Below are 24,952 nucleotides of genomic sequence, written 5' to 3'. Positions count from 1 at the left end.
TCAGGCATTCATATGTTGCGATGTGTGGGTACTAGATGTCCCTACTGCTCAGTGGTGTAATGCAAAATTATGAGGCCCCTCCTGCTGACTGTGAAAAGTCTGCCCTTAGTCTTACATTTTTCGAAGTTATTTTGGGCTTGGGCAAAATTCCCCCTGAATGGTTGCGGCGCGTCTGAAATGTTGGGGACCACCTGCACTGTAGGGGATACAGGGGCCTTCGTTACTCCCCTGCTACTGCTTTTTGAAGGCCGATTTCTATCACATTAGTCACATAGTTCCCTAAACAGGTGGGTGTGTACAAATGCAGAAATCCCGTTCGAAACCAAAGAACTTGAGTTTCCAGTTATGGTGTGTAGGAAAGCAGGCTCTGCTTTCATGGTTACCCCCACTTTTTGCCTGGTGCTATGCTGTTTCTGACTAGTCTGACTGGGATCCTGCAAATCAGGAACCCAGTCTTTGCGCTTTCTCCCCTAAATTGGTTATGGTGGGTACATCCCAGATTGGCCACTTGTGTACCATTATAAGTCCCTATTATATGGTACTGAGGTACCCAGGACATAGGTACACCAGGGGTCCCCCATGGGCTGAAGCATGTATTATGCCACCCATGGGAGACCACTCAAACTGTGACTACAGGCCCGCCATTTCTGCCTGTGTAAGCTGGTGCTAGCATCACTTACAACAGTTATAGGTTTCCCTATATCTGAAGTCACTGCACTTAAAACCTATAAGTCAACCCTAAGGTAGGCCTTTCAATCCTGAAGGCAGGGTGCTTGGTTCTAAGTGTGAGGGTGCCCCTGCATGAGCGGGACACCCCTACAACCATTCTCCTGGATTATAAGTGCACCAGTCATATAACATATAGAGGGGCCATGTGTCATTTCCGATGACCATCTTTAAAATGGCTGTAATGAGCCCTGTCATGTTTGATATCAAACATCTTATGATTCCATGCACTGTAAAGATCATCCAGGAGACCCTCAATGCTCCCAGTACCAGTCTTCCAGAACCGGACAGCAAGCTAGAGCTCCTGCCGATCAGACACTTCTTTCTGCCCTCCTGCTGCTAAGGCAAGCTCCAGCAGGGTAAGGCAGAACAATAGATATCTTGTCACAGGGAGGTGTGACCACCTCCCAGACAGGGCTAGTGTATTGTGGCAGGGTGGGGGTGCTGCCACTCCCACTGAGACTGCTTAAAGGGCACATTTGGTGCCCTCCTTGCATAGTCCAGTTCAGGGAGTCGTTGGCTACCGCTCTGACGCGAGTCTGGACAAAGGACATGGGAGTATCCTCCCCACTGTCCAGCCCCTCCCCTGGGAGGGAACACTGAATCGTTCCAACCCTCTCTTTAGGGTACTTAAGGGCTTACCTGTGGGTGGGTCCCTAGATTCATCATGGGACAAGATTCATATCAAGACACCACTTCATCTTTGACCGTCAGGGCACTGTGGACTTCGCTCTGGGCACAAAGACTGCAACTGGGAAGACTCCTGCTGCTCCTGGTCTCGTCGTCCTGCTCATCTGCTGTAACGTCCGTGCCTGTGCTCCATACAGGAACCTTCCAAGGCCTGTGGACATCCAAGACACCTGAAGGAATCTCCCTTGAAGTGAAGGAGTCACTTCCCTGCATCTGCAGGCACTGCAACGCATCAGACCAGTCTGCTGATTCTGTGCTCCCACAGGCTCAGCAGCACAGTTTGTAGTATTCAACCCCTTGAGGCCTGCACTGTCGTGTCACCGAGTTTGAGGCCCGCATCCCTCGTCCGAACCGGAGGAACTGAACCCCTGTGCATCGGATCGACTTGCCGTTGCAAAGGCTTGTTGGCTGTCTTCCTCCGAGATCTTCGGGCTCGAAATAGCACCCACCTCAATCATCTCCTGTGAGCAAGATCTTCGTCCTCGCCACATCCCTTCCACCATGGGCCTGCATCTTTGGTGAGCTGGTGGTCCTCTTGCGACTCCAGTGCCTCCTGACTGTGGGTCCTCTCGAGGGTCTTATTTTGCTTCAGTAGGCTCCCCTGATTGTTTGGGCCATACTCTGACTCCCCTGCTTGTGTGACTCCCTTTGGACCTTGCTGTTCCCAACATTGCACCTTTCTCGCTTCCCACATTATTTGCAGTTGCCAAGGCTTGTTGGTACTCCAGACGGACACCTACCCCTCAGCTCTCGACATCCATCGTGGGACAGCTTGTGAATGGCTCCTGGTCTTCCACAGCATTGCCAGGCTCACACAGCTGCAGCTTCAAGGTCACCGTCTACTCTCCTGTAATACTTGACATTGGTGGTAATTCGTCTTCTGTGCCTCCTGGTCACTCCTGAGTGGCATAGACTCTGTCCCCTCTCCTTGCAGGTACTTCTCAACTTGAATCCACCTTTGGATTCCACCGGACATTTTCACCTTTTTCGCCAGCGGCGTCTTCCTGAAGTCCTCCATCGGGTTCAATAGCAGTTTCCGACGCCGCTTCGCACCTATGCACCCTGCCTCCCTGGTGTAGGTATCCTGGTTCCTAGGGTATCCACAGGCGGGGTGGTTTTCCAACCTTCTGTCTTGCACAGGATTTCTTCAGGGTCCACTGGGAAAGCTCCTTCTTTAAAATTGCAACTGCGACTTATCCATTGACTTGAATTGAGCATGCAGTCGTGTTCCCACACTGCACACAGCCTCCATGGGGTTCCTAGTTACTTACCTCGGGTGGTTCCTTGGGTCCCCAGCACTTCTACATCTTCTGCACATAGTCTTGATTTGGGTCGTGGTTCACATCCCACTATTTTCGTATATGGTGTGGTCCCCCCCGGTGTCCACTGTGAATATAGTGCTACCTACCTGTTTTTCTTACAAAGTATTGTGTACATTGTTTATATCCCCGGGTAGGAGATATCTGTATGTGTTAGTGAGTGTCTTATAATACATACATATTTTTATAAATCCACTGTGTGGTTCTTTTTCACTTTATCTATACCTATAAGATTACGCTCCGATAACACAAGCTGCTTTACACTCGTTCTGGACTAAGCCTGAAGGCAGCTCTCCACAGCTACCACTTAGAGAGCTTTCTAAGGTTGTCTAAGCCCACTAAAATTACTATAAGGGTTGTCTGGATCAGTACAGGGTGCCCACTTACATAAGTGTGCACCATATACTAAGCCAGCCTCCTACAAGATGCTTGTCTCAGACTTCAGTTAGGACAGAAACAGTATGCTGAACTAAAGACAATACATAACGAGCATTTGCAATGCAAAAGGTCTCGCAGTTGTGAGAGTTTCAGCTATTGGCATGGTAAATGACAAAGCGTTTTATTTATTAGTTTGAAAACCTGCAAGCTGTGCGTAAACAAGCACTTTGTACTTATAATCCTTGCTTACGAGAAGCAAGGCTGGCAGTCTCTTTTACTGTCAGCCTTGCTTCTCGTAAGCAAGGACTATACGTACAAAGTTCGTATTTATGCATCGCCGGCAGGTTTTTAAAACAAATGAATAAATATGGCTCACCAGAGCATACATTGGTCAAACTCTGCATACGAAACACCCAGGCTGGGAAATGTATTGACTGAGGTACAGAATACTCCCTCTTGCCAGAGAAGGGCAGTGAACTGAGGGAAGAAAAGAGCAACGGAATATTGAGTAGAAATTGAAGAAATTACAGAGAAAGGGTATTGAAGAGGAGGGAGAACAGAAGTGGGATTGTGAAAGGTGGACCAAAGAGAGAAGAATCAGAGGGAGGCTAAAAAGAATGACAATGCCAAGTGGAAGAGGAGTGAGGAGTGAAAGGAGGTAGAGTTGGAAAGATGTGGAGAGCAGAAGATATTAGGGCAGAGAGGGACGGAGGGAAAGAGTATCATAGAGGACAGATGCAAAGGTCCGAATTGAAATGGACTGGGAGCCAGTAAGAAGCAAAAGGAAAAGACCGTGAGCGAATGAAGAGAGGATGTTAAATTAAGCAAGAGGAAGGAAATGGAGCGAGAAAGAAAGGGAGAACAGCAGGTGAGTGAGATAGCTGCAGGCGATATTTAGTACAAAACCAGTCTGGACGAAGTTTGTCCTCAGTACGGTTTAATGGACAGAGAACGTTTAGGTTGTAGTAGTGATTGTCTTGGTTCCCTGCTTCACCCTGTTTAACCACCTGCCCCCTCCGATCCGCACTGATTGAGCTACACTGCTGCTCCCGCCCCTCTCCTCTGCACTCACTCCTGCCAGCAGAGGAAACATGTGTTCCCTATTTCCGCAGGCCGTGCCAGATTTTGGGCACGAGCATGTTTGCCAGATGAGTGTTCATCCTCTCTCTACTTATACTTATAAGGTCCCAAAGGCGAGACTGATTGCATTGTTGACATCTGTAAAACATAGAGAGGGGGCAAAGGGGCTCATTCTAGGACAAGTGAGGCGGTGGAGGGAGTGATTCACTGACATAGATTGCAAACTCTAACCCCTGTGTCGTATGAAGGAATCTGAAGCCGCTGTGATCCTCTCCAGCAGCCGCTGCTCTTAAGAGTTTAATAATTTGTCCAAGCTCCCACCTGACAAGGCGGAAAGATGATTTTGAAAGGCACAGAGGGGGAAAGTGAGGTGAAGTATGTGCCAGAGGGGCGGAAATAGGGAGGGGGTAGAGAGAGGCAGAGGAGTAAAGGGTGAGAAAAAGTCAGAGGGAGAGACAGAGATGGGGAGAGAGCGAGAAAAGAGACAGATTTGAGAGAGAAAGGGGCTGACAATGTATGTGGGGAGAACAACGAGACAAAGAAGCAAGTAGAGAAGAAGACAGTGCAAGGGAGAAGGAGAGTACAGAGAGTGAGAGAGGTAGAGGAAGAGAGCGAGCGAGAGACCTAAATGGAGAAGCAGGCAGAAAGAGAGAGCGTGGGAGACAGATAGGAAGAAAGAAAGAGCGAGAGAGAGATGGTTGGAAAGAGGGAGAGAGGCATACAGGAAGGAAGAGAGGGCGAGACTCAGCTCTTGAGGTGGCTTCTGAGATGCTTGTGGGGTAAGGAGGAACGTGGCTGGGACTGAAAGTGCCTTCCACACTCTACATCCTCGCTGCGGAAGACCTCTTGGTACATTTCACAGACCACACCGCTTTCTCTGTCCCAAAATGGCGCTGAATTCAAGATTATGTCAAAGCATGTACTTGCACATGGTATCTCCCCTTAAACATCCATCCACCAGGGTGATGCACGCGCCTCGCCTCGCTGTTTTTGGCCCGGCGGCTTGCTTCCAACCAGAGACAGGCTGTGACCCCACTGCCTTGGTACATGGTCTATGGGGCCCGTGTCAGCTGTTTTCCCCTTAAAACTGATGCAGCAGAGGCTGCTGTGTGGAGACGAGGAGAGGTGTGTAACACAAAATCCACACCGCTGCACTTTAAACAGGTCACGAGTCACCTGAACCAGCACTAGGAGCCACTTATCGCTGGGTCACGGACAGGAAACGGGGCTCAACATGACTTTGCTCTCTCTAAAAGAAGTGCTTCAAATCACTCCTGCTGCTCTCTAATCACACGCGTTGTGCTGAAACGCCGCGAGCAAAAGACACGCCGTACACGTGCACATCTTCTGACAGAAAAAAAAGTGAAAGTGCACCATGCGCGTGTTGTGCTGACACACCTCTAGCAAAAGATACGCCATACGCGTGCACATCTCCTGTCTGGGCAGGCACGGCAAACAGGAGACCGGGAGGGAACAAACATGCCTTCCTTCCAATCAAAAGCATGCATTTTTGACGCGCACCAATGAAAAGCATGGGTGGAGCCTCCACCCGCTTCCGAAGCAAAACCGACGACAATAGATCTCACAAGCAACAGCGCACTTGCTGTGTCGCTAGGGGAGAACTAAAAATGGATCAACCCGCCATTATTTTGAACAGGGGTACACCTAATGCCTCATCGTGTTGTGAATCCCTGTTCCTCCTGCTGCAAATGTTTTTACCCTGTGTCATAAATTCCTCATCTCCCTTTACCAGGGCTCCGTGAGGGAAATAGAACATGTATAAGTCACTAAATTATTCAATATGTTGCCTTCTTTGCCCAGGCATCTCTTACACATGCCTGCTCTAATCTTGTGATGCCTTAATCAAATTGTGTCTTGATTTCTCCAATACCTCCCTGTCCTGAAATGACATTGCTCCTAGTCAAGACCCCTCTTCAGTAAATTACATACTTCACAGCCCTTGCTCCATACTTGCCTCACATCTGTGTGCTCCGCTTATGTCTGAGCCCTGTATGCCTTGATTTACTGTTCCCTGCTCCCATTACACCACAAAACCTTGACATCTTTTTAGTGGATTGAAGATGGGAAAATCAGAGCTTTGCAGTAAACTGAGGCTCCCGTACTCTGTCAATTCCTTAATGTACCCCTCTGCTGAAAGAAACTGTTCGAGGCATGTGTGCTGTAGATACACATGATTTGCACACTCTTGCCATCTATTGTTCGGTCCGGATGTTTGCAAGTTGTTTTTCTTAGAAGTCTTTCCTAATCACGAGGTAAGGTGGTGACTCCTTTCTGTGATAGTGCCCCTTGGCGTCGACTCCATTGTTAGATTTTTTTTTTTTCCCCGCCATCTGGTTCGGACGTGTATTGTTGCGCACCGGTTCGAAACAGTTCTTTGGGTTGCCTTCGACGCGCAAACCTCGCTACCCTTGACGGTATTGTTTCTGTATGCGTTTCACACTTCTTCTCTCATCGGAGTAGACTTTCGATCGGAAAGATTTGTGGATGGCCTTCGAGGCATAACTGCACCCGGCCTCTGGGCCCTGCACCGAAACTACCAGTCAAGCCTTCTGGCTTGGTACAGAGTCGACAAAAGTCCTCCTCAGAGCCGAAAGCCTCCGGTCCCAAGCACAAGTCCTGCTAGGTGCCAAAATCCTTCGTGCCAAAAGCAAAGCAGCCTTCGGAGCCAAAACCTTGTGTGCCGAAAGGCCAACCTCCGTCGGCACCAAGAACTTCAGTGCCGAAGCACACAGAGACCCCTTTGGATCCCAAATTGGACACTATTCCATTAACGGCCAATCCGAAGCAAAAGAGGTTGCTTATTAACCCTGACACACTGGCCTTATTCACGTAAAGCCACCTCAGATAAGCAAGCTTCAAGAAGAGGACACTTACAAAATCCCCTTGAAGAGAGAGTCTGTAGCTACAAGTCCTTTTCATATACCATCACCTCCACCTCCAGCACTTCCGTCACCACCTGAGAATCCTTTGCAAATTACACCTCAGGATTCTCATCAATCTCATCATGATGAAGATGATGGGGGGATGAATATTCCAACAGACCCATTGACAGATTACACACTGGATCCCCCAGGTACTGATCCAGATCTTTACCTAGCCAAACCTGCTCCTCCAGACGACAGTGCATCACACAAGGAACTAATTACCAGGGCTGCACATTACCATGGGGTAGAACTCATCAAAGAATCACTAGAAGATTTTTTGTTTGAGGCATTGGCAACTACACACAGGTCATCACAATCACTTCCAATGTTAAGAGCATGATGCAACATGCTGATGAGATTTTTCAAGATCCAGTCAGAGCCCGCATCTGAACGCCTAGAGTGGACAAAAAATATACGGCCTTCTCCTACAGTTCCCATTTTTATCAAAGGACAAGTGCAATTAGATTCCCTAGTCATATCGAATGCTCTTAAGAGAGCAAATTCTCAAACATCAGGGGATGCTCCTCCTCCAGATAAAGAGTCTAAACTAATTGACGCTTCTGGCAAGCTCGTAGCCGCTCAAGCAGCAAATCAATCGCTCATTGCGAATACCCAAGGTCTTTTAGCCAGATATGACAGAGCAAACTGGGACGAAATGGAACAATTGCTCCAATATCTCCAAGATGAGCATAAGGCTAAAGCACAAGACTTTGTGAATGAGGGTAAGCTCGTTTCAAATTCCTCTATTCATTGTGCTCTAGATGTGGCAGACACTGCAGCTAGAGAGTAACACCAGCATCCTGCTCAGGAGACCCGCTTGGTTAAGGATTTCAGGTTTTAAACCCGAGGTCCAACAATCCATCCTTAACACTCAATTTGAAAAGGAACACTTATTTGGCCCTAAAGTTGACCCGGCATTAGAAAACATGAAAAAGGACACTGAAGTTGCTAAATCTATGGGAGCACCTCAGACTGCATCCAACAGAGGTTCCTTTTGTCGCTCCGTCTACAGATGAGGGTCAAAGACCACATCCCTATATTAAAATACCTTGGCTTACAAAGGTAACAACCAGTCCCCTCCCGCCAGAGGTTTTTTTCCCGAGGAGGTTATAGAGGCAACAACTTTAAGGGTAGGGGTAAGGCTAACACACCGCGTAACACTCCTTCCCCCAACAAACAGTGACTTGCCCACGCTTCCCTATGATCATACCACACCTGTCGGGGGAAGACTTCAGCAATTCCTCCCTATTTGGCAGTCTATAACATCAGACAAATGGTTGCTTGGAATTATCCAACATGGTTATTGCCTGGAGCTTACCAAAAATCTCCCAAACATTCCACCTCACTCTCACAAGTTATCTACAGAACACATACATTTGCTAAAACAAGAGGTCCAGTCCCTTTTACTAAAAGGAGCAATAGAGCCAGTTCCAAAACAGTACCAGGGCTCAGGAGTTTACTCTTTGTTCTTTCTCATCCCCAAAAAGGATGTTTCCCTAAGACCTATTCTAGATCTGAGAGCGCTAAACCATTACATACTGTCAGAGCATTTTCACATGGTGACACTTCAACAAGTACTTCCACTTTTACAAACAGCAGACTTTGTCTACTCTAGATTTGAAAGATCCATTTTTTCATGTGCTAATTCATCCAGCTCATCGTAAATACCTGAGATATATGATAGCAGTCCAGCACTACAAGTTCAAAGTACTACCCTTCGGCGTGACTACAACACCCTGGGTTTTTACCAAATGCCTGCCAGTAGTCGCTGCTCATCTCAGAAGACAGCAAATTCACATCTTCCCCTACCTAGATAACTGGCTCATCAAAGCCAGCTCTCACCAAAACTGTCAGCAGCACACACAGATCACAATAGATCTACTTTATTGATTGGACTTCACCATCAATGCACAAAAGTCTCACCTGCATCCCTCACAGATGCAGTCTTATCTAGAAGCCACTCTAGTCACAGTCAATGCTCTAGCCTTTCTCAATGTAGCCAGAATACACAATATTCAGGCTACCATTCAACAGTTTCTGCCCAACCAACAATTACCAGCCAGAGTGTTCATGTAACTACTGGGAATGATGGCGTCTTGCATAGCAATTGTACCCCATGCAAGGCTTCACATGCGCCCCCTACAAGAGTGCATAGCACGTCAGTGGAATCAATCACATGGTCAATTAACTGATCTAGTGTTGGTAGCCTGCCATACACATCGTTCTCTGTAGTGGTGGAACCCACAAAACTTATCAGGCCGGCCTTTCATCGACCCTGTTCCACAGATAGTGCTCACAGCACACACATCTCTAACAGTTTGGGGGGCTCACCAAAAAGATCACACAATACAATGGCATGTGGAGCAGCAACCAGCAGAAAACTCTCCACATCAACTATCTAGAGCTATCTAGAGCTCTTAGCTGTCTTCCTAGCACTAAAAGCTTTTCAAACTCGTCTCATAGCCAAAATTGTCCTGGTCCAGACGGACAACATGACCGCAATGTACTATCTGCAGAACTAAGATGGGACACTCTCCCCAACTGTCAACACTCGCTCTAGCCATTTGAAACTGGGCGATCCATCACAAGATTTATATTCTGGCAGAACATCTCCCAGGAGTAAACAATCAAATTGCCAATCTCCTCAGTAGAAGAAAGCAACACATTCACGAGTGGGAACTTCACCACTAAGTTCTCCTTCCGTACTTCCAACAGTAGGGATTCCCACGTATAGACCTATTTGCCACAGCCGAAAACGCAAAATGACCAAACTTCGGCTCCAGGCATCCACACCCGCGATCAAAGTGCAATACCCTATGGATGAACTGGTCAGGGATATTTGACTATGCTTTACCGCCTCTCCCGCTCATTCCATGAGTGGTTCAGAAGCTCAGACAAACATCCTTCACACTAATTCTGGTGACTCCCACATGGGCTCATCAACCATGGTACACCACCCTGTTGGAGCTGTCACTAGTTCCACATCAAAAACTGAACCTGAACTCCAGTCTCCTCCCACAGAACCATGGAGAAATCAGACTTCCAAATCCCAAAGAACTGAATTTAGCGATCTTGTTCCTAAAGTCATTAAGTTTGGTTACTCAAATTTACCACCAGACAGTATGAATATTCTAAAAGAAGCAAGAAAGCCTTCCACCTGAGCTTGCTCTGCTGCAGAATGGAAAAGATTTGCTGTATATTGCAACAACCTCAAAATCAATCCTTTATATGCTTCTATACAAAACATTATTTGTTACATTTACAACAGACAGGACTGGCTTACACATCTATTGGTTTGCACCTTGCAGCTATGGCTGCATACTTACAAAATAGGTGACATCTGTCACTATTTAAAGTACCAGTAATCAAGGCCTTCATGGAAGGATTTAAAAGGGTAATACCACCAAGGATTCCTCCTGCCCCAATATGGAATCTCAACATTGTCCTCACAAGGTTCATGGGTCCACCTTGTGGACCATTACACAAATGCCCTTTACAGTTCTTCTCATGGAACATAGCTTTCCTCATTGCTATCACATCACTGAGGAGAGTTGGTGAGCTACAGGCATTGACGCTAGAAGAACCTTTCTTTCAGCTACACAGACAGGATAGTTCTCCGTACTAACCCCAAATTCCTTCCCAAAGTAGATTCTGCTTTTCATATAAACATATCAGTTGAGTTACCAGTTTTCTTTCCTCAACCTGATTCCATAGCAGAACGCGCTCTTCACACGCTTGACGCTAAAAGAGCATTATTATACTACATAGATAGGACAAAGGACTTTCACAAAACAACTGTTTGTAGCATTTGTACCACCTCATAAATGCAGTCGTATCTCTAAATCTGGTATTGTGAAATGCATGCAAACATGCTATGCTAAAGCCAATAGGACTTTAACTATACCCCCTAAAGCACATTCCACTCGCAAAATAGGGACTTCTGTGGCGTTTTTAGGTAACATCCCTCTAGCTGACCTGCGTAAAGCAGCTACATGGTCTCCACCACACACATTTACTAAACACTATTGTATAGATGTGTTAGCACCACAACAGGCTAATGTAGACCAAGCAATACTTAAAACACTGTTCCAAACAACTGCAGCATCTACAGGTTAGCTTCCGCTTTGGGAGTATACTGCTTTATAGTCTATGCAAAGCATGTGTATCTACAGCACACATGCCTCGAACGGATAATGTTAATTACCCAGTAAGCATCTGTTATTGTATTGTAGAGCTGTAGATTCACATGCGCCCACGCCCCTCCCAGGGTACCTGTAGTTGTTGCAGTTCTTCATTATATATTTATATTTGCATGGACAGCTCTATACTACACTTACTCCATTCTCACCCTCTTGTGGGAAAATAATCTAACTATCACTGAAAGGAGGAGTCTCCTTACCTGGTGACTAGGAAAGACTTCTTCGAAGAAAAACAACTTGCAAACATCCGGACCCTACACTAGATGGCAGGAGTATGCAAAGCATGTGAATCCACAGCTCTACATGCCAAGAACAGATGCTTACTGGGTAAGTAACGTTATCCTTACTCCTTGTGCTGCAAATCCATGTCCGATAACATTGAAGGTTTCCTATGAACTGTGACCTAATCCTTGATCCCACTGTGGTACTAAATATTAACTCTCCCTTTCCTCAGTCCTCAATGTAAGGTAATTACCTGGCCTCCCCCCCCCCCCCTCACATTTGTACCCACTTGCAACACATGGCTCTGCCCTTACCGTCAGTTTCATATCCTCACAATGATAAAGCCTGAGCCACCATATCATGAGAATCCCTGATGCCCATCTTGCACTGGGTCTCCGATTATACCCGTCTTGGAAATCCCCCATCCTTCTCCACATTGTATCATCTCAGGCCCCTTCCATTTTCCAAATGTTAATCCATGACTCCCCCACCCCCCCATTGAAGTTCTGTTAGTAGTGCTCCTTGCACCAGCTCATTGAGACGTGCGTCCGTACTTATTATCCTATTTGCCACTTCCATACCCCTTCACTGACTCCTTGGAATCTCCCTTGAGCACAAACATCTGAACTTCCTGTACTCAATTTCCTGGGGTCAATGTGCTAGTTTTCATGTTATACTGTTAAGCTCAACATGGTCTGGCCCAGACCCTCACCTCTGCTGATTGCTCCCAGGTCACCAGTGCATACCAGTTGCTTAACCTTGTAAGGCATCTTTACTCTTTGCTCCTCCTGCCTTGCAGGTGTGGCAACCCGGCTGAGTCGACGCCGTGTTTCTTGTAAAGACCTAGGCCAAGCTGACTGTGATGGGTGGCTCTGGAAGAAGAAAGAGAATCCTGGGTTCATGTCCCAGCGCTGGAAACGATGCTGGTGCCACCTTACTGGAAACTCCTTGTATTGGTACAACCATCCCAATGTGAGTCTGTAGCCCCGTTTTCAGCCCATGCATAAATGTTCTATCAAGTGCATATCTTACAATGTAGGTTTTGTAATATTGGAACTGTTCCTAATGTTAGTGGATTTATTACTTTCGTTTGATGAACCTTTCAGAGATCTTCCTAGAGATATAATCTTCCTTGAATTTTATCGAGGTTTGTGCAAAAAGTGTAGTGTTGCATTGCATATACATTTGTTGTGAATGCTAGCTTTTGTTCTTATTCTGAACTTAGTTGTAAATATTCATTGCACGCACTCTTGAAAAGGAGGGCAAATTACGCTGGTTCTATTGTATGGAGTATTCAAAAGATTTGTGGTTGACACTGTGTCTTTCTCATTTGGAATAGCTGCATGTGTTAGAGTCTTTGTTAAGAGCCCGTATTATACATTTTGCCCCAGGGGCGCAACCGGCATGTGCACCCGCTTTTAGCGTCCCTGACGCACAATGGTATTACAGAAGGGGCCGCAGATGCTTATGCATCCCTATCTGTAATAAAGACAGCCCTGGCACACATGTTGCGCCAGCACTATCACGAGCGAGCGTTCCCTCATTTACATGGGAGTGTGGCCCCATGCAAATGAGGGACTCACTTTCTGTCTGAGCCCACAGTGCATTGCTGATATGAATGCAGAGGCACACATGCCAGAAAAAGGTGACACACTTTCAGTGTGCCTCCTAAAGGCAGCCCTCTGGGGGACAGAAAAGGGGCTCCATGGACCCCTCAGATACCCCTCCTGCATGAGGGTGCAGCGATTTCTAAAGCAGTTATTGCACAGTGGATTGTGAAATGTATTCAAATTTGCTTAATTAAAGTCAAAGGAACTTTAGTAACAGTTCCACATGCACATTCTACTAGAAAGAAAGGTGCTTCAGTGACTTTCTTGGGTAAGACCCCTTTAGCTGATATTTTTAAAGCAGTTACTTGGTTGAATCCACTCACTTTCACTAAACGCTATTGTCGGTTGTCCAGGCAAGTCAGCAATCTCGTGTGGGACAGACTATCCAATGGACACTATTGCAAACATCTGCACCATCTGATGCCTAGAGCCACTGCGAGAGGAGTGCTGCTATCAAGTCTCTGCAGTGTATCTGCGGCCAACAAATGCCACAAATGGAGTGTTACTTAGAAGCATTTATCTGTAGCATGTAGTGCTGCAGATTCACATGCACCCCACCGCCTCCCTGGATGGCATATGCTGGTATCAGATTTACATGTATTATAAATTCCAAACAGAAGGTTGCCCTTATTTGAAACGCCAAATGTATTATAAATTATATAAATATTTACATATTTCAAGTTTATTACACACATTCATTCTTACATAATATCTTCACTAGCTCCATTCTCACTCACCATTATGGTGGGAAAAAATGAACAGTCTAACAGTGGAGCCATTGAACATGCACATTCTCTCGAAGAGGAAGAGACTTAATGTCATGTAAGCAATAAAAAGACTTCTTTGAGAAAAGCAAGTTGTAGAGTCCTAACCAACACTAGACGGTAGGAATATGCATAGCATGAGAATCTGCAGCACTTCACGCTATGAATAAATGCTTACAAGGTAAGTAATATACTCCTTATACTTTGTGCCAGCATTGAAGGGGGAGAAGTTTCTAGAGCTTTCGACCCCCAGAGGTGTCAGGAGCTTCTTCCCTCCCTGTCCAGGCCCAAGCTTGTCTGGGGGAACACAAAAGTAGTGTGTAACCCTTTATGAGTGTACTGAGGCAGAGTCTTTGTGATGTACAAATTGTGGTAGATGACCGCTCCTCCCCCTCATCCTGACATAGATGGTCCATCATGTCGAGACCGTTACCCCCTTTGTCTCTCTGCCTAGGAGCAATACACTGAGACAAATTGGCAGTTACACCTTGTCATGTGACCCAGAATGCAGGATTCAGGCACCAAATAGATGAGAGAAGAAAATGGCAACTTTCTAAAAGTGCATTTTCAGAATTTGTCATTTAATTCCGACTTTACTATTAAAGGGTGTTTCAAATTACCATTCTGTAGCCAACAAACTCGACATTGCTGCCTGCTCCTGTTTAAAAATTATCACTTACTAAAGGTTATAAGGAAACCCAATGTTCTCCTATGGAAGAGGCAGGCCTTTCAATGGTGAAAAATGAATGAGTTTATCACTATTGGGACATGTAAAAGGTAAAGATACATGTTCAACTTTTAAATACACTGCACCCTGCCATAAGGGCTGTTTAGGGACTACTCTAAGGGTGACCTGTATGTATTTGAAAAGGTTTAGAGCTATCCGAAGGTTTATTTTGCCAGGTAGAAATGGCAGTTTAAAACTGCACCCACAGGCTTCATTGACAGAGACGTGTGTTTGAAGAGCTACTTAAGTTGGTGGCATAGTAGATGCTGCTGGCCCTCCTAGTAGCATTTAATTTACAGTGCGCATAGTCCTAGGGCCATCAAAAACAAGATCAACAAAAGTAGAGGATAAGGCAAATAGTTTGCGGGAAGACCACCCTAGGCTAACATGTCTAACATGTATCTTCTAGTAACTCCAGCTTCAGTGAATATCCTACTCTAGTGCCCTGGATGCCCATACCCAGGGCAAAGGCCACAAGTGTTTCTCAGACACCACATTTAGATGAACCTACTTCCAGGATTCAACCTTAAATGGAGCCGTAGCTCCAGGGCATGCATCAGCCCTTACATACCTCCAAAGAGGCCTCGGCAGTCCACACTGGCCACTGCACTTGAGCCATCCTGACCCTGAAAGACCACATTGCCTCCAGGACAGCCTGGAGACCCTGAATTTGAATCTCGATGTAGAGACTCTCCACCTCAGCCCCACAGTCCTCACTGCCCACGTTTGAACCAAGTAGACTCCAAAGGCAGCCCTGATACCAAACTTGGCCTTGATGCCAAGTGAACCAACACCAGCAGAAGTCTAAAGTGAGCAGTATAATGGAAGACAGAGGAGGCTCTGTATGGACCCAGTCTCTGGTCACATTATAGCACGTCTACCTCCACTGGTCACCCTCACATGAAAAAACATAAACTCACTCAATTGAGGAGGCAATCTTGTTGAAGCCCATTCCCAAAAAGACAAAATCTAGGGACCCCGTGCCACTAACCTGCACTGCCGCTTTGTGAGTCCCTAGTCTCAGCACAGAAGGTTCATGCAGACTCTGATCAGGATTGCCCTGCAGATCTGCCAGACCCTTATGAGGACCTAATAACCATGGATGCCCAACACAATCTGGACCTGCCAGGCGGCCCATCTTTGGGGCGGTGTCTTATGAAGCCAGCCATCCTCAACTGACAATACTGTTGTATACCATGCAGTCATCCAGCGTGTGGCAGACCATCAGAAAGGCAAGCTTTATATGGTATAGGAAGACTCAGTCAAAGCGAGAGTTGCATCACATAGCCTCGAAGTAGTACAAATCGATGCTAGAAGACCCCATCTACATGAGGCTTTCATGAGGCTTTGTCCCATCAAATTCATTTATACTGCATACAACACTCATAAGGGCTTTCGCTCAGGATACAATGGACACCCCTCCAGCTAACAATGAAAGCAAGTAAATTGATGCTGCAGGCATGCAGTTAACAGTGGTGGCCACTACACAATGGTTCACAGTCATCTCTACTGGGTTGAGTTCAATGTATGACAGATGCCACAGGAAGAAGATAGAGAAGTTAGTAAAGCTGTGTTCGAGGCATATGAGCAGCAGATTACACACTTTTGCATAGATCGCCATCTGGTGTTGGGCCCGGATGTTTGCAGTTTGTTTTTCCTCTTGGAAAGTCTTTGGAAGTCACGAGGTCGGTGACTCCTCCTTTGGATCGTATTGCGCATGGGCTTCGGCTCCATCCTCAGATTGTTTTTTTCCGCCATCGGGCTCGGATGTAATCTTCGCGCTCCGGTTCCGAACATTTTCCAGTTCGACGATCGAAGCGGAATCCTCACCTCACATCGCGGTATTGTTTCGATCGCGATCTCCTCAATCAACGCACCTTCTCATCGACAAATCTTTGGTTCCAGTCGTCGACGGCGGCCTTCGGGCCTACCCAAGCTCCGGTCCCGGCTGATGGAAAGAGCTCCATTCAAGAAGTGCCCTCGATGTGGGTCCAAATTCCCCCACACCAATCTTCATGAGGTATGGCACCTCTGCGTCTCCCCTGAATATGAGGCTCAAGACTGTCCGGCCTGTAAGTCTTTCAGATCGAAAAGGACTATTTGGGACCGAAGAGCCAGACGAAATATGGCACACTCCTCAACCTCCGTTCCAGTCGATATCTTCGGAGACGACATCGAAGATCCGGGACAGCAGCGCACCGAAGAGGCCCTCGTCAGTGCTTCCGAGGCCGACGACTCAGATTTGGAGGACATCACTCCGGCGCAGAGGGTCGTGAGTAATATACCCCCCCCCCCCACACACACCCACGCCAACACTCAAAAAGGCTTCGGTCACGCCTTCGCCTCCGGGCCTAGGCAAGACCAGAGACACCGCTTCACACACCCCACCTTCGGGCCCGGTGAAGAAGCCAAATAAGCCTTCCGGCGGCTCGGGCTCGAGCCAGCCTGCCAGCGGTGCAGAGAAACGCACTTCGGCACCGAAAAAGAAGCCGGCCTCTACCTCGACACCGAGCTCGGCACCAAAGCCCTCGGGGTCGAAACCCAGCGCTTCCGTACCGACGCCATCTTCGGTACCGACCAAACCCCATAAGGCCCTCGGCACCGACACTTCCAAGCCGAAGCACACCTCGGCACCGACCAAGAAATCGGAGGTTCCCAAGCCCAGTGCTAAGCAAACTGGCACGAACAAGCCTAAAAAGTCATCGGCCCCCTGAAGGCTTCGGCGCCGATGGACCAAACACTGTCACAGGAACTATTTACACCGGATCCCTTACAAAAAACTCTCACCAGGGATCCAAAAACTGGACATTTGGCACTCTCTTCCAAAAAGAGACATTTGGACAAACCGGCTCTGCCTCCACCTCCAAAGAGGAAGGACTCTGCTACCTCCCCTTTCAGAATACCTTCCCCACCTCCTCCACCTCCTCCACCCTCTCCACCCTCTCCACCTCCGCCCCCTCCACCTTCTCCACCCCCACCTCATCGCTCTCCGACCCCGTCTCCAGACGATGATGATCACGGGGACCCATATCACGATACAGGGGATGTGCCCCAAGACCCCACCCCTACAGGATCCCCAGACCCATGGGACGACTACAATAAACCAGATATTCCCAACGTCCCACAAGATGACCTTTACTCTTCCAGGCCATCTCCACCGGAAGACTCATTAGGTTTCCACCACCTACTTCAAAGGGCGGCACACTATCACGGGGTAGAGTTGCTCACTGACCCAGTGGAGGAGGATTTCCTCCTCGACACATTTGATACCACACATAGGTCTACCTCCATACTACCTATGCTTAAGGGGGTGGTAAAACATGCGCCAGAGGTTTTTAAGGACCCAGTCAGGGCCAGGGTCATTAACCCACGCATAGAGAAAAAATACAAAGCTGCCCCCACAGATCCTGCCTATATCAAAGGGCCAGCGCCACTAGATTCCCTAGTGGTTTCCACTGCACAGAAAAGATCAAACACCCAGGCGTCAGGCGAAGCACCACCACCTGACAAAGAGTCAAAGCTACTGGACGCATCAGGAAAGCGCACTGCGTCACAGGCAGCCAATAATTGGCGTATCGTCAACACCCAAGCGCTATTGGCCAGATACGATAGGGCACATTATGATTAATTAGAAACCATAATGCACCACCTCCCTGAAAGATATAAAACTAGGGCCAATGAATTATTTCAAGAGGGTAAGACAATAACTAACACCTCTATACGCTGTGCCTTAGATGCAGCAGACACAGCCTCCAGAGCACCACACCGCCACTACAATCCAACTACTTCACCAACTAGGCTTCACGGTGAACCACCAAAAGTCCCAGCAAACACCATCCCACATAAAACAATACCTCGGTGCCACCATAGACACCTCAAAAGCAATGGCCTACCCCAATCCGGCCAGGATTGCAAGCATTCAGGCTTTGCACCAAAGATTCATACTTCAACACTCCCTTCCAGCAAGAGTTTTTATGCAACTGATAGGGATGATGGCCTCTTGCATTTTCATAGTACCTCACGCAAGACTCCAGATGCGTCCACTCCAAGAGTGCTTAGCATTGATTGTCTTGGTAGGCCTATCTCTGGGGCATTGTGTGAGGGACATGGTCGTCGTCTCCAGAGTGGAAAGTGACCATGACCCACTCATTGTCACAGCGGCTGGCTTGCTGGGGGAAGCTAAGCTGGTCACCCCAGTGATAAATGCCAGTGACCTGGCACTGTCTAATGATACACAATGTCTGAAATGGACCAACATTTTAAGTTACCAGGCAACACTTACTGCGATGAAAAATGAGGTGGATAAGGTACTAGAAGTTTGGGGTTTAGGTGAAAGAAACCAGGTTCCCATGACCCATGTAACTGAGATGCATACAGTATTATTTGAACAATTAAGACTGTTCTTTCAGAAGCCTGTGAAAAACCGCCAGGGTAAGAAAACGAAAACTAATGGATGGTTTACTGATAACTGTCGTAAGTTGCGGAGAAACCTGGGGCTAGCTATAGGGGAAGGAGACATAGCAAAAGTAAGACTGGTACGGGACTCCTTTAAAAAAGCTGTTAAAGCTGCAAAAAAACTCTGGGACCAGGCAAGATGGATGGAGCTTAAAGAAGCATGCATGCTACGAAATCCCAAAGTATTTTGGGACGCGTATAAATGGGACAGGGGAGGGATTCCGGATCCCCCACAGAATAACGTTGCCCACCTTCTCTGGGTGGAATACTTTAAACCCCAGTACGCCTCTGTGGAGGACGAACGAACTATGGGTCCTATTGATATAACCTTCTTTTCTGGGGAGGTGTTTTCGCTAAAGGAAGTGAATAGGGTTCTGGACACCATTACCCCAAACCGTGCTCCTGGAATGGATAACATCCCTGGAGATGTGTTTCTAAACTATAAATCCTCGTGGCGCCTGTACATAAGACATCTAGCTAACGTTATTGCTTGTGGGGCACCAATTCCGGCCTCTTGGAAAGGGGCCGAGATAATACCGGTTTTTAAAAAGGGGATAAATCCGCTGCAGCCAATTATAGACCAATAAGTCTTATAGACTCCATGCAAAAGGTCATGGGTAGATTGATCTTACAAAAGCTTCAGGCATGGATGGACGATGAACACATTCTTACCCCATTGCAAGCAGGCTTTCGTCCTCTTACGAGTACTATTGACCAGGTCTTCCGTTTTATCAATATTTACTGGAAAACGGTTGTACTTGGGAAAGGTGCTCTGTATGTGGTATTTGTTGATCTGAAAGCAGCCTTCGATCTGGTACCACGACGTAAACTGTGGGCTGTTTTGGGTGAAATGGCGATGCCAGCTGACTTTCTGTCCTTGGTCGTCCGCCTACATGAGGAGAACCATGCGCGGGTTCGGTGGTTGATAAGGGGTGAGGTCACTGATTCATTTCCCGTCGAAATGGGAGTGCGCCAGGGTTGTGTGCTTGCGCCTACTCTGTTTTCACTCTTCATGAATGGGGCGAAACAACATATACCTGTCCTCATGTTCGCGGACGATACATTGATAGTTTCTAAGACCCCTAGTGGCTTATAAAAGGCCCTTAGAAGGTTTGAGGATTTTTGCACAACCCGGGGTCTTACAGTTAATACAGAAAAGGCCAAATTTTTGACATTCAATGAGCATAAATCCTTTCGGGGTAAGGTATTTATGAACAACGTACCCCTTGAAAAAGTAGATGCCTTCACCTACTTGGGGGTCACGCTTCAGTCAGATATGAGCTGGTACAAGCAAATCAATACAGCTACTTTAAAGCATAAGCAACAGGCTGGGAACCTCGCAGTTGATTTTAAAACCTCGTTCTCCAAACCAATTAGTCCGTTTATAGAGAGTTATAGCCTGAAAGTCCTAAGCTCTACTCTGTATGGTGCAGAATTATGGGGGTTCCAGAACCTACGTACTATAACAGCTGCTGAAAACTCTTGCTTACGTAGGGCTGTCGGCGCCCCAAAAAGCACCCATATGTGCTCATTATTGTTTGACCTAGGGAGGAAATCAATAAGGGATTTGGCTAAACTTCGTCCTCTTTTATATTGGCGAAGATTGTGGTGCACAGGGGGAACTCTCACACTATGCTAGAGGGCTAAAAGATGTAATGGATTCAGATTGTTTCCATAGGATTAAATGGCTAGGGGAGATAAGGTTGCTATTGGTGAACCTAGGTCTGATTGATCTATGGGATGACCCCTCAAATGCTTCTTTTCCGTCAAAGAAGTTATTAAAGGAGAAATACTGGGATATGACAATGGCATCAATATGAGCAAAGGGTGCTACAAAGCATCTGACAGGCCGATTCCTTGAACTGAAGATAAACCCTGCGCTAGAATATTACTGGGATTTTATTGAAAAACCTTCAGAGAGGAAGTTATACTTCCAAATGAGGATCGGTACCCTACCGGTTAGATCTTTTACTGGTAACTGGGCCGGGATTATTACGAAAAATTTCCCAAAATGTCTAGATAAAGATGAAACGGTCAGCCATTTGTTGTTTTTCTGCCCATTGTATAAAAAACCTCTGGCTACGTGGGTCATTCCTATTTGTAAACTTTTGGGTTTTAGAAAGCATGAGGCCCTAAGAATTCTTACAACTGATCCATTACAGCCAATAGCAATTGCCATGGCTAAGTTTCTAGGCTGGGCCTGGTCCATTAGATCCAGGGTGTTGCTTGAGGGTACCTGATAATAATGGCCTCAGTTATGAAGTTTAGGTCAACCATGATATGAACTGCATGGGACAATTGTGTGTATATGTATTTTTTATGTATTTGCAATTAATTTAATAGGCAGTATGCACTGTTTAATTCATTTTTAAATGTTTTTAGATTAAGATTATTTATCATCTTAATATGTATGCTGTAATGTATTGTGCTTCGCTTTTATGACATAACTGTCGAATAAAGCTATTTTGCTTGCTTAGCGCGCCAATGGAACCATGCCCAGGGGCAACTGACAGATCTGGTGTTGGTAGACGGTCGCACCCATCGGTCTCTGCAGTGGTGGAACACCACACACGTTTCCAAAGGTCGACCGTTCCTGGACCCGGTTCCACAAATACTACTAACAACAGACGCATCGCTCTCCGGCTGGGGAGCTCATCTATCACACCTCACAGTGCAGGGCACATGGACGCCGCAACAAAAGTTACTCCATATCAACCATCTGGAGTTACTAGCAATCTTTCTAGCCCTAAAATCTTTTCAGACACAGATTTCAGGCAAGGCAGTCCTCATGCGCACAGACAACATGACGGTCATGTATTACATTCAAAAACAAGGCGGCACACACTCTCCACAGCTCTCTCAATTAGCACAGAGCATATGGAGATGGGCAATTCCACAAAAAATCTTTCTCCTAGCACAACATGTCCCAGGAGTCCAAAACACCATGGCAGATCTGCTCAGCAGACAGACGCAACAGATCCATGAGTGGGAACTTCACCCGCAGGTTCTTCACCCATTCTTTCAAATGTGGGGGCATCCACAGATAGACCTCTTCGCCACCCACAAAAACAAAAAATGCCCAAGCTTCGCCGCCAGATACCCACACCCATTGTCCAATGGAAATGCGATATGGATGAACTGGTCAGGCAAATTTGCGTACGCTTTTCCACCTCTCCCACTAATTCCATTAGTTTTGCGAAAGCTACAACAGCATTCCCTCACGCTGATCCTAGTAGCTCCAACATGGGCCAGACAACCGTGGTACACCACGCTGCTGGAACTCTCGGTAGTACCGCACCAAAAGCAACACCTCTCACCATGCCTCCTAACCCAGAACCATGGAGAGATCAGACACCCGGACCCAGCTCAGCTCAACCTTGCGATCTGGCTCCTGAAATCCTAGAATTCGGATACCTAAACCTTCCCCCTGACTGTATGAACGTCATCAGAGAAGCTAGACGGCCTACCACTAGAGCCTGCTACGCTGCCAAGTGGAAAAGATTTGTTGTTTATTGCCATAACAACACAATCAATCCTCTAGACGTGTCTATACAACACATCATATGCTACTTACTCCACCTACAAAGGTGTAATCTAGCATATACCTCCATTCGGCTACACCTCGCAGCAATTGCAGCTTACCTACAAAACAGGCAGCACCTATCACTTTTCAGAGTACCTGCCATTAAAGCCTTCATGGAAGGCCTAAAAAGAATAATTCCCCCCGAGTACCACCCACACCTGTGTGGAACTTAAATATCGTTCTTACAAGGCTAATGGGGCCTCCCTTCGAACCTTTGCATAAATGCGAACTGCAATTTCTCACATGGAAAACAGATTTCCTTGTAGCCATCACTTCCCTTAGAAGGGTCAGTGAGATACAAGCACTTACCATACAAGAACCTTTTCTTCAAATGCACCAGAACAAGGTTGTTCTCCGTACCAACCCAAAATTCCTACCTAAAGTCATTTCCCCTTTTCACCTAAACCAATCTGTAGAATTATCGGTATTTTTCTCGCAACCTCAGACTGTTGCAGAAAGGGCTCTACACACGCTAGATGTCAAACGAGCCTTACTTTACTATATCCAAAGAACACAACCTTTCAGAAGACCAAACAACTGTTTGTCTCTTTCTCTCCACCACACAAAGGTAACCCCATCTCAAAATCAGGGATAGCTAGGTGGATTGTAAAATGCATCCAGATTTGCTACCACAAAGCAAAACGAACGCTATCCGTTCCCCCTAAAGCCCATTCTACACGGAAGATGGCGGCTTCTATGGCTTTTCTAGGGAACATCCCATTAGATGATATCTGCAAAGCAGCTACATGGTCAACACCGCACACTTTTACTAAACACTACTGTGTAGATGTGCAAACCAAGCAACAAGCTAGTGTGGGCCAGGCTGTACTAAAAACACTATTTCAAACCACTGCAACAGATACCGGTGGTCACCGCTAAGGTTGGGAACTGCTATATAGTCTATGCAAAAGTGTGTAATCTGCAGCTCATATGCCTCGAACGGAATATGCTACTTACCAGTATGCATCTGTTCTTGGCATGTAGAGCTGCAGATCTACACACGCCCACCCGCCTCCCCAGCTACCTGTATCTGTTCCAGTCTATCTTATTTATATACAACACACATGGGTTTCTTCACTGTTATTACTACGCTCCATCTTTCCCTGCTGGCGAAAAACAATCTGAGGATGGAGCCAAAGCCCATGCGCAATACGATCCAAAGGAGGAGTCACCGACCTCGTGACTTCCAAAGACTTTCCAAGAGGAAAAACAAACTGCAAACATCCGGGCCCAATACCAGATGGCGATCTATGCAAAAGTGTGTAGATCTGCAGCTCTACATGCCAAGAACAGATGCATACTGGTAAGTAGCATATTCCTTACAAAACATGTGGAACAGATATTGTACAGTAAGGACAAATCATTTCTAATGCCACCATTCCGTGCACCCTAGACACAGCTGACTATGCCACCAGGGAAACAAACATCCGCATTCTTCTTCATACCTGGCTACAAGTACAACAGCATCTTGTCATTGTTTTGATCGATCAGAACATATTTTCGGTACACAGGTGGATTCAAGGTACAAGATATGGACATGGCAAAAGCCATGGGTTTACTCAAAACCCAGCCTCCAAAGTCAGGGTTTCTAAGGAGCAAACATGTGCAGGAGCTAGGTTAGAGGTGACCTCACAACACCCGCTCTACAAGCCACAGCAGCCCTTTCAGGAGAGTCAGTCATCCAATTGATACTCTAGAGGGGACCTCTGGAGCAACAGTTTCTGTAAAGGCCGAATTGCCATTACCAAGAGCATCTCTGCCTCCAAGCAGTGACTTCCTATGCATTTCCCCCGACCACTCAAGCACCCCCTGAAAGTGTTAAAGTTTTATGTTTCCCAATGGAAGTAAATGATGTCACACAAGTGGGTACTCCCCATTGTCCCCAATGGTTACTACGTGAGGTTTCACACCCACCAACCAATATTCCAGCACTGCAGCAGTCAAGATCACCAAAGGATGCTACAGGAAGAAGTGCACGCATCGTTAAAAAAATAGGAAGTCATAACTGTCCCACCGCACCAGTGAGAACAGAGCATTTATTTCCCTGTATTTTCTCATTACCCAAGAAAGACTGGCCATTTCAGCCAATAATCTACCTCTCACCACTCAATCAATACACCGTTAGGGCACTTCCAGGCAATAACTCTTCCAGACATCATTCCACTACCCTGTTTTGGGAAGTACATGGTGACCCTTGATCTCAAAGACTCCTTCTTTCCCTTGTCATTCTCTTGGCACACCACAAGTACCTAAG

The 24,952-nt window shown here is 46.7% G+C and overlaps 1 protein-coding gene across 1 annotated transcript in view; it reads left to right on the top strand.

Annotated features, from left to right (window-relative positions):
- The window catches only part of CNKSR1 (connector enhancer of kinase suppressor of Ras 1), a 455,956-nt gene that overhangs the window by 284,186 nt on the left and 146,818 nt on the right, over window positions 1-24,952 (top strand). The window contains exon 14 of the mRNA XM_085647776.1: window positions 12,359-12,531. Coding sequence (XP_085503902.1) covers window positions 12,359-12,531 — 173 coding nt within the window. The remainder of the gene's footprint in view (window positions 1-12,358; window positions 12,532-24,952) is intronic.

Source organism: Triturus cristatus, chromosome 3_2, assembly GCF_964204655.1.
Source record: "Triturus cristatus chromosome 3_2, aTriCri1.1, whole genome shotgun sequence".
Taxonomy (NCBI): Eukaryota; Metazoa; Chordata; class Amphibia; order Caudata; family Salamandridae; genus Triturus; species Triturus cristatus.
This window is presented reverse-complemented; position numbering and strand designations above follow the sequence as displayed.